General features: G+C 43.1%; 2 protein-coding genes across 3 annotated transcripts; both read left to right on the forward strand.

Moving 5' to 3' along the window:
- The first annotated feature begins 1,016 nt into the window (after positions 1 to 1,016).
- On the forward strand, positions 1,017 to 4,678 carry LOC309811523 (uncharacterized protein). The gene is made up of 2 exons (XM_082634355.1): positions 1,017 to 1,262; positions 4,557 to 4,678. The coding sequence occupies exons 1-2, from the start codon at positions 1,224 to 1,226 to the stop codon at positions 4,650 to 4,652; spliced, it is 135 nt and encodes a 44-aa protein (XP_082490481.1). The 5' UTR covers positions 1,017 to 1,223; the 3' UTR covers positions 4,653 to 4,678.
- A 312-nt stretch (positions 4,679 to 4,990) lies between these two features.
- On the forward strand, positions 4,991 to 9,967 carry PTP4A1 (protein tyrosine phosphatase 4A1). Of its 2 annotated transcripts, none has more exons than XM_082634354.1 (5): positions 4,991 to 5,111; positions 6,274 to 6,366; positions 6,703 to 6,833; positions 7,757 to 7,831; positions 8,569 to 9,967. In XM_082634354.1, the coding sequence occupies exons 1-5, from the start codon at positions 5,007 to 5,009 to the stop codon at positions 8,945 to 8,947; spliced, it is 783 nt and encodes a 260-aa protein (XP_082490480.1). In that variant the 5' UTR covers positions 4,991 to 5,006; the 3' UTR covers positions 8,948 to 9,967. The 2 variants fall into 2 exon arrangements, with proteins under 2 accessions (XP_082490480.1, XP_082490479.1); XM_082634353.1 differs by having other exon boundaries at positions 8,565 to 8,816.
- Positions 9,968 to 10,363: the final 396 nt, after the last annotated feature.

Consider the following 10,363-nt stretch of genomic DNA (forward strand, 5'->3'; position numbering starts at 1 on the left):
TTAGTAGAAAGCAGAGTTCTTCAGAGCAGGTAAAACTCCTGTTTACTCCTTCCAGAGAGAAGAGAGTTTTCCGACTAGAAATGACAGAGTTGCCCTTGTGTAACACAGAACAACCGTGATAAGCTTTACTTGTTAAGGGCCTAAATTACCAAAGACAGTGGGGCGGTTCCGAAAAGGAACAAAAAGGAAAAGCTCCAGCTTGGACGCAAAGAGTTCCATCGGTCCTTGACCAAGTCGAAGGCTCTTACAATGTTTAAAACGCTGCCTAACCTTCCCTCACCCGTGGCAACGCATCCAGGGAGCCGCAGCACAGAGGATGCGTGGGAGTCGGCAATGCCACGCTTGAGCCTGCCGCAGCTGCCCGCGTGCGGAGCACGAAGGCGTGCCTAAGAGAGCCCGCGGGCGGCAGAGCGCTCCCGCCTTCCGCTGGATGGTCGCCGAAATACGACCTCCCCGCTCGAACGTGCCCGCACCTGCGCTCGCGCGGTCCGGGCCCGGGGGCCCAGGCACCCCAGGGGTCGTCGCCCGGCAGCCGTAGGGCCACAGAAACATTTGACGACGGGGATTGCAAGTCGCAGGTGCCACGGGAAACCGCAGGCAAAGCCGACTGCGGTCTGACCTACGGCAGAAGGAAGCAGGGCCGGGACTGAGACCCGGTTCCGGCCCCGAGGGGACTGCGTTTTCAGGCGAGGTCAACTGCAGGCCTCTCCTGGTGACGAGAGCGCACGCACTCGTCGGGGGGTTTTAAGGAGGAAGGGCGGCACCTCCTCCCTCTCCCGGCCTTCCCCCTCCCCTCCCTGTCCCTCCTCCGCCACTTCCCGCCCCCGCCGGGTGGCGCTCCGACTGCAGCGCGGCGCCATTCATCAACCGGTTCACACCGGCAGCCGCCGCCGCTCCGTGACGTCCGCGGGGCGGGCCTCCGCCACCGCTCGTCGGCGCGCGACCTGGGGCCCGGCTGCGATTGGTGGCCGGGGGGCACGCACGTCAGGCGCGCTATAAATGGGAGGGCTTGTGACGCAAGGGCGCCTCGGCGCGCGTATTGGCCCCCTGGACTGCGGGCCGGTGAGGCTGCGCGCCCTTCTCGGAGCCGCTCGCTACAGACCGAGTCCGGTTCCCCCGCCGCCGTCACCGTCGCCGCAGCCCGCGAAGCCGCCTCCGCCGCCTCCGCCCCGCGACGACCGCCGCCGCCCCTGCCCTGCCGCCGCCGCCTCGGGACCGGCTGTATGATTAGGCCACAATCTTCAATGAGTAGACATATTCCTGTGAGTACCCGCGCCCCGCGCCGCCGTCTTTGTTCGGAGCCCGGCGCCCGCCCGCGTCCCGGCCCGAGTCCCGGTGGTCCTGGCGGCGGGCGGGTACCGGGGGCCGAGCCCGGGGCGCCGGGCGGGGCGCCCGGCGGCGCGGTGGCCCAGAAGCCGCTTTGTGGCCGCTTCTTCCTCTGGGCGTATTGCGGGCCCGGCCGGCGCCCCGAGGCCCCTTTGTTTGCCGCGGGGCCCTGGGATCGGGGACGTGGCCCGGGTGGGGCGCGGGCTGCGCGTCACTGCGGCGGGCGCGCCCTCAGCCCCGGCGGGCGGGCGGCTGCGCGCGGGCTGGGCAGGGTTCTCCGGCGCGGAGCCGGCGGGACTGGGCCTGTGGGCTACCGTGCGCTCCGCGGCCGGGACCGGCGCTCGGACAAAATGGCCTCGGCGCCGCACTGAAGGCGCGGCGCGAACCCGTGACCCGGGCCGGCGCGGCCTCGCCAGGTAAGCCGGCCGCCGCGGGGGGCGCGCCCCGCCCCGGGCCGCGGGAGCGAGTCCAGGCTTGTCCTGCGCCGGGGCGGGCTGGGCCGGCGGCGTCTTGCGATCGCGGGCTCTTGGGCTGTGCCTGAGTGTCCCCTGGCGCGCCGTGTGCTTGCCTTCTGTTGGCTTGTGGCGCCGTGGCGAGCCACACCCACGGCTGTGAGTCTGAGCTTGTGCCCGTGGAACCCGCTACCGTTCCCAGTGTGTGAGGTTGTTGCGCTGTTTCTGGCACCGTGGACTTGCTTGGGATCCAGATTGTGAGCCAGTGCTTCCTGGTACTCTCTCTCTCTCTCTCTCTCTCTCTCTCTCTCTCTTTTTCTTTCTTATTTTTGGCCTCACCGAGCCACTTTTGTGGGATCTTAGTTCCCTGAGCAGGCATCGAACCTGGGCTTTGGGCACTGGGAGCGAGGAGTTCTAACCCCGGACGGCCAGGGAAGTCCCATCTTGTTACTCTTTTCGTATAAATTTTGTTTGATGGCAGTAGAAAAGTTGGAGACCAGGAAACCAGATCATGCCCAGGAGTGAGCAGTATGTTTTTTTACACATGCTTTATTCCGGGTGTGTTATCTAAAGCACAAGTAGATGTGGAACAGACTCGCCAACGAACCGTTGGACACAACAGAGATTTGTTGCTCGGACTCTGCAGTAGGACAGATCGGCTTAGGCTTCTGCACAGAAATTGGTCCCCCATGCCCCGTGTGTATTATTGCGGTTATATGCAGTGGGAGGGGAACAATTCCTTGGTATTTCCAGACTTCCTATCATGGATAGTTTTTCCTGGGGCAGAGAAATGGGGAATAGGGGAGTGTCTCGGGCAGAAGAGAAAGATGTTAGGTATTAGTGGTCATTTCTGCGCTTGTGGAAATCCACCGTTCGTCTGTCTGTCGTCGTCCCGTCCCCGTCCCCCACCCCCACCCCGCCAGCCACTGGGTGCCTCCACTCAGTAAAAACAACCAGGTCACCAAAGGACTTATTTCTGTATTGCTTTCTGTGCTTTCTCATGAAACCGCTTGTTTGAAAGGGGTGGATATGGCCAAAGTCAGCTATAACAGGAATTTCAGCTGTTCAGTATGGAAGTCGGTGGTGTGCAATGCTGTCTCTTCAGAAATCGGCTTTCAGTTGAAAAAAGGTAGTACCGGAAATCAGAATACTGAGATAAAAGCCCTTGACCTTAACAGCTTTGCAGATCACTTTAATTCATTGTCATTGGAAAGGTGCCAGAATACACTTTTTATTCTAAGGAATTAGTGTGTAAGATTTGAAGGGAAAGTAGAATTGAAATTATTTCCAGTTACTGCCGTCACACTGTTAACAGAACAAAGTCCTCAGTGGCAATTTAATCACTAATTTTCTTAGCCCAGCTCACAAGTCGATGAAGTAACACCTGAGGGTGGGTTTGAACAAATTTGGATTAATGAAAGTTACCTTCCTTATGGGACACCTATTAAGACATGATTCGTGAGGCTAGTTCCTTTATTTTTCACAGAAAAATGAACTGGGTTTTTGACTTAATGTTTTCTGTGATTGGCTAGATCTTCATATGAATTATTGTTCAAAACTTAGCAGCGTTCTTTTAGAAACTATAACTAGTGTGGGACTCAGTGAAAATGAGATGAGATAGTTTGAATGTAGTTTTAAGCCTTTTTTAATGCTTAAATTTAAACTTAAGCATAGTAAACTAAGAGAATCTTTTGATTACAAAAGATTTTATTTGGTAATTTATCCATGAGAATACCTGTGAAGAGTTTGGGGCAGTGGCTGGCTCTCAGTGCTCTTGTTGACCTGCTGTTAATTTTTTCTTTTTTTTTTTTTAGTCCTCTGTTTGCTCCCAACCACACAAGCTCTTTGTAAACTACTTGGAAGAAGACTAACATCAACATCAATGTTTTCCGTGTATATATTATGAAAATATCCTGTGAATATTCATGTATTTGATACTAACATAAAATTGATTTAGATCTTTAAGGGGAACTTGGGGAAAGTCTAATTGGTGGTAGCAGTTACCTTGCTTTTGAGACCCGTAAAAGAAATGTAAGGTAATTTACACCATCCCACCACCACCTCTCTCTACTTTTTCTTTCAATTAGATTTCAGTTTAAGACAGGATAACTGAAATTTCGGTTTTAAAATACAAGACTATTACAATTATGAACGTCTTTTTTATAGTTATAAATAGGAGTTCTGTGTATATGTGTAAGTGTGTGTGTGTGTGCGCGCGCGCGTGCACACGCGAACTTATGTTTCACGTAAGTTGAAAACTTGATTTCAAATTGATTAACTCCCAGAGACTCAGATGAGATATATCTGTTAAAGGGGAATGAAAATTTAATAGGTTGTTAAGAATCAAATGAAATAGTATATATGGGAGCATCTTGAAAACCAGTTTCGTTTTTTTTTTTTAAGAATATATTGACTAATATATTGAAGTTTTGTAATACATAAAAACATTTTGGTAGTTGTAAAAATCAGTGTAGAAAGTTGTACATAATAATTTAGAAGAATGTAAAGCAAGTAGCCAGGTTTTAAAAGGAGTAATTAATAGAAGAATGTATGTAAGGGATATTCACCAAATGTAACAATGATGCGAGGGGTATTAAAGTAATCCTTGCTTATTGATTTAATCTGTAATCACCCTTGTATTTTTGTGGTTCAAGTAAAAGTTTAAAAGGTGGCTTTGGCCCAGATTTGGAAAGATCGTTGTGCACTTAAACACCGTCAAAGCATAACATGTTCCTTTTGAATTGAAAACAACTTTTTTTCTCTCTTTCTTTTAAACAGCAGTTCTGTGGTGTTCTTGGTCACACATTTATGGAGTTTCTGAAGGGCAGTGGAGATTACTGCCAGGCACAGCACGACCTCTATGCAGACAAGTGAACTGTAGAAATTCATTACTACTCCACCAAGAAGCCCCCATAAGAGTGGTGAATGAACCTGGACACAGAAGTGTTGAATTGAAATCCACAGAGCATTCTTTACAAGAGTTCTGACCTGGATGGGGTAAACCTCAGTGCACTTCCTTTCTCTTGCCTCAGTATTACTGGATTGAAGAATTGCTGCTTCTTGTCAGGAGGTTCATTTCATTTCCCATTACTCCCAACTTCATACTCAAAAGCACTGAGAATTTCAAGTGGAGTATATTGAAGTAGACTCAGTTTCTTTGCGTCATTTCTGTATTCAGTCTTTTAAATTCTTTCATAACCCTACTGAGTGTTTTTTAACTAAATTAACATGGCTCGAATGAACCGCCCAGCTCCTGTGGAAATCACTTACAAGAACATGAGATTTCTTATTACACACAATCCAACTAATGCGACCTTAAACAAATTTATAGAGGTGAGTTTTGATGCTTTTTAATGTCTTAAACTGATTGTAGTTCAATAGTGGAGCCTTTTATGTAACAAAATAAAATATTTTGGAAAATGTGAGGTGCTATGACTACAGTTCCAGCTCTCAGAAATACCAGTGTCTTTACGTTAGAGGTGAATTATTTTATACATTTTGAGGAGAACATGTACTTAACTTAAAACTAAACTTAAACTAAACTTGAAAGTTTAGATTTATCAGTTAATATCTAGTTCTTCATGCCTCACAGTTTGCTTGATTTAAATGTATATGTGGACAGTATAACAGTATGGCTCTTATCTTACTAGAAGTTTGTTGGAGGGAGGCTCCGCTTGCGGGTTTTTCACATATTTGCTTATTAGCATAATGCCTGATACTATAAACCAGGATTAGTTTATGTCTTGGCCCCCTTTTGATGCTTAGAATGCAATTACCAGCTACTGATCTACTAATTCTATTTCTGGAAGGATTGTAATGCTGAATAATTTATTTGGATGCATACACATTTTATTTTATAAATATCTATATAATCAGAAACAACAAATAGGCCTTCCAGATCATAGAAATACTTTTATCTTTGATTGTCGTCTATATATGTTTTAAATGCCAGAAGAATTATAATTAATAATAATGCATTATGAGTCTTAAAGCCTCTAGTCTTAAATGGTGTGGGGTGTTTACACTGCATTTTTGAGATTTTACTCTCTAAACATACTTTTAAGGTTCTATACACTATACACTGTGCACTGCAAATGAGCAAAAGTTTAAAGAGTTAATATAAGTCAAGTCAGATTACTTATCGTCATGAGTGATTCCTTTGTTCCTCAGTTGCTTCTCATCCTCTTTTTTTAGCGCTTCATCTAGCCAAGGTTACCTTGACTATAAACAACTTCAGTATGTGAAGGGCCATGGGATTTTTTTTAACATAAAATTTATTAAAAATATGTGATGTTTAACAATTCCCTTTCCTTTTAATGCTATTTTAGTATTGTCACTTAAAACAAGACTTGTGACAATAAGACTTAACAAGACCGTGTTAAACATACATGATTTTCTGTTAACCTGTTAGAGAGGTGATCAAAATGACAAATGGTGAGCAAGAGTGACGTGGTTATGAAGACTTCATATGCTTTTTTACATGTGTTTTATCCAGGAACTTAAGAAGTACGGAGTTACCACAGTAGTAAGAGTATGTGAAGCAACGTACGACACTAGTCTTGTGGAGAAAGAAGGCATCCATGTTCTCGTAAGTGTTTAATGGTTCCCATGTGTTCACAGTGCTGTGTTGCCGAAGTTTATTCAGATAAACCACTGGCTTCAGAAAGCTTAATTGTTTCAGTTGTTGCAAAAGTATACACTGTCTTAAGGTCCAAATAAAGGTGAAAGTTGAGCAGAGGTTTGAAGCAATAAAAGATCTTTATAAAGACTCAGCATGTATTTGCATTTCATTGACAGTGGGGTTTCATAAAACACTTATTTAAACGTTAAAAGAAAATGCTTCTGGTAACATTTGGGTGTTAGAGTTTTAGAATTATTATACCAATTACATTAAAAGTCTAAAACGTGTATTCTTTTGACTTAGGATTGGCCTTTTGATGATGGCGCACCACCATCTAACCAGATTGTTGATGATTGGTTAAGTCTTGTGAAAATTAAGTTTCGTGAAGACCCTGGTTGTTGTATTGCCGTTCATTGTGTTGCAGGCCTTGGGAGGTAAGAGAATTTCTTAAACCCTTTTAATGATACTGGTCTTCATTCTAGTTAAAGCTTGGTTTTGACTCCCGTAAAGACGCGGTTGTCAGTTTGTGAATCAATTTGCTTTGTTAGGTTACTTACTGAGTTAAATTTAAAAGTAGGTGAGTGTAGCAGTAATGTGTTCCAGTACATTTGGAACTGACAGATGCTATCGCTGAAATTTATACTTGGCTATGTGGGCGGAATACTTAATTGTGTGTTCTAGGTTGTATCCGTAGTATTGGGAATCACTGTCCAAGCTCATTGGAAAAAGGATCATGAATTGTCTCTAAGGTGTTTTTGCACTGCATATGGTGAGTTTGTGGCAGGGTTCTTGGTCCTGGAGAATCCTGATTCAGTAGGAAGTCATTACACAGCAGTGCCAAAATATACGTGTCCGTAGTTGTAAATTGCTACCACCACCCTCGTCCCCCACTGCTCAGACCATGGCCCTGGGGAGGCTGGCGTGAAACTTATGTCACAATCTCATTGATAATAAAACAAAGAAAGCAGTTTTTTCCAGAAGATCTTTAAGTGGAAAGTATTTTTCACTGCTTGGAATTTAGAAAATATTGTCCACATGTGTCACAATTTACCCTCTCCCTTAAATTTTTTCAAGACTGCTCTCCAGTGATACAGGTCTTAATTTCTAGGCTTATTTGTATTAGTTAAGGACATAGTTGTCTTTTTGGTTATAGATTAAAAACCTGGGTTTGATATGAAAATACTGGTACTTTATTAATTTAATTTTTAACATAAAGTCCAACATTTTCCATAGGTATTAACATAGGAAGTGCAGTAAATAATAGTGCTTTCGGATTGGGGAATGTTGAATTGGGGAGTATTGAATTTTCCAGGATTTGACTTTGAAAAATAATTTACTATAATTCTTACCTTACCAGAGCTCCAGTGCTTGTCGCCCTAGCATTAATTGAAGGTGGAATGAAATACGAAGATGCAGTACAGTTCATCAGACAGTATGTATTTAATACGTTCTTTCCGTTTGCACTTTTTATTTCCTCGTTGAATGGTAACGAATTTAAATATATTACTAGGAAAGCAATTTCTTTCCAAGAGCCGATCTGACCATTTTGTTCATTTTTAAGATAGTATTACCACCAGGGAATATCTTACTTGTTTGCATTCCATGTAGATATTCATTACAAAGATTCTAATCCAGTAATAATTCTGTAAATTATTGTTTTACTTAAAATTCTTGATTGAATATGTTGCTTGTTTATCTGTCCTTTTATTGAAGTATAGTTAGTTAAAATGCACAGATATCAAAGGTAGATGAATGGATGGTAACAGCCAAATAAAATAACCACTCAGTGCAATACACAGAATATTTTGATCATTTCAGGAAGTGCCCTCATGCTGTTTGTAGTCATCTTGCCAGCCACCAGGGGCAATCTCTTTTTGACTCATATTACAATAAGTTAGTTTTGCCTTTTCTTGGACTTTATATAAATGAATTTCTAAGTTTGGACTATTTTATAACTACCTCTCAAAAAGATTTAGAAAATTAACTTTTTACGGCCCTTTTCCCATTTACACATGGATGCTGATCCATATTTCTACATTAAGTCACAATGTAATAATCAAAAAATAAATTGCTATAAGAAAAGTGATGATTGCCTCCTATAGAACAGTAAATGTTAATTATAGAGGGACTTTGCTTTAATTTGTCTTTTGTTTTCTTCGTTCTAGAAAGCGGCGAGGAGCTTTTAACAGCAAGCAACTTTTGTATTTGGAGAAGTATCGTCCTAAAATGCGGCTGCGCTTCAAAGACTCTAATGGTCATAGAAACAACTGTTGCATTCAATAAAACTGGGGTGCCTGATGCCATTGCTTGGAAGTGGAACCTAGACAGGACAGGATTTGTCGTACATGTTAGCCAGCATGTTGGCTTGGTGAAGTCTGATGAAGCTTCCATAGGAGTGTTGAAATGCAGTTTTACCAGGCCACAAGGCTGGCAGAATTGCACCCTCTATGTTTGGGTTAAGATTAACCTACTTGGACACTTAGCAAAGGATTCTTGCTGTTCAGCATTTAAAATGTGCTTATCGTTTGTACCAATTGACTTTTCCTGAAATCATGCAGTATGGAGTCATTCATGTCTTTAAATCTGTTTCCATGCCAGATTCTTATCAGTATATAAGAAATTTAGAAAGACGAGGTGCCAAAATACCCAGCACAATTCTTGTTGTTTTTAGTATCATGTCGAACTAAAATCCCAGGAACTATGAAAACTCTGGACCTTATGTGTTTTATTCTTTCCATCATTTCAAACATAGAAAGTAGGGCCTATAAGGTTATTTGCTCACAGTATGTTTACATCTTCCACAGTCATACCAGTATACATCCGATTTGCTCGTTTGCTTTTTTTTAATTAACCAAGTCTTACCAGTGATTATTTAATGTCTTTCTATAAATCTCATTTTGTGCTGTCATGGAAGACCTCCGTTTTGAAAATCTACATTGTACAGAAGCACATGTCTTTAATGTCTCCAGACAAAAAAGCCTTACAGTTAATTTTAATGTTTGCACTTTGGGGTGCAACTTACAGGGAGGGCCTGAAAAAGGAATGGGAGGGGGCTATTAAGTATTTTTAGTAAAATGTTGCCTTTGTCTTGTGCAGAACATGTAGAATATGCGCTTTAATTTAGTAAATATTTTTTTAAAAGGTAGAAATACTTTGTTATTGTAGCTAAAACAATTCTTAATCATAAAATTTCTGAAATTCTTGTAATTTTTTTTCAAACTTATCTGAAGTTGTTTACCAACTTATTTTTTTTAAGTGTGATTCCCAACCTTTCTTGCAAAAAAAAAAAAAAAAAGTGGGTTTCTGCTAATGAATTGAGCAGACATTTAATATTTTATATGCCTTTTGAGCTGTGTAACTTAATATTTGGATACTTGACAATTTGTTTTATTATGTGATTGATAAAATGGTGATGTGTATTAATGTCAGCTCAACCATATATTTATACTGTCCGGGAACATGTGGTTATAGTTCTGTGGGAGAAATAATTTGTCAGTGTTCACCAGCTTGTAAAAATCTAGTGCGAGAGCTTAAACATTAAATAAATGATGAAATGCATTTATCGTCATTGAAGTTGTTTTGCTTAAAGTTAACTTATTTTGTAGAAAACGATATGAAAGAATTGCACTTGCTGCCATTTGAAGCGTGGATTTTTTTTTAGCAAATGAAGGATTAAATGAAGTTGGCGTTGTGATAAGCTCCTTATAATTAGGGAACTATTTAATATTAAAAGTGCTTTCCGGGCTTCCCTGGTGGCGCAGTAGTTGAGAGTCCGCCTGTCGATGCAGGGGAGACGGGTTCGTTTCCCGGTACGGGAAGATCCACATGCCATGGAGAGGCTGGGCCCATGAGCCATGGCCGCTGAGCCTGCACTTCCGGAGCCTGTGCTCTGCGATGGGAGAGGCCACAACAGTGAGAGGCCCGCGTACCGAAAAAAAAATGCTTTCCATTATAAACTTTTTTA

Source organism: Mesoplodon mirus (genome assembly GCF_964341445.2).
Source record: "Mesoplodon mirus genome assembly, chromosome: 10".
Lineage (NCBI taxonomy): Eukaryota > Metazoa > Chordata > Mammalia > Artiodactyla > Ziphiidae > Mesoplodon > Mesoplodon mirus.

Coding starts and splice junctions, on each gene's coding strand:
- PTP4A1 (XM_082634354.1), top strand. CDS start 5,007: ATGGCTCGAATGAACCGCCCAGCTCCTGTGGAAATCACTTACAAGAAC. Junction 5,112..6,273: donor CCTTAAACAAATTTATAGAG/GTGAGTTTTGAT, acceptor TGTTTTATCCAG/GAACTTAAGAAGTACGGAGT. Junction 6,834..7,756: donor TGTGTTGCAGGCCTTGGGAG/GTAAGAGAATTT, acceptor TTACCTTACCAG/AGCTCCAGTGCTTGTCGCCC.
- LOC309811523 (XM_082634355.1), top strand. CDS start 1,224: ATGATTAGGCCACAATCTTCAATGAGTAGACATATTCCT. Junction 1,263..4,556: donor CAATGAGTAGACATATTCCT/GTGAGTACCCGC, acceptor TCTTTTAAACAG/CAGTTCTGTGGTGTTCTTGG.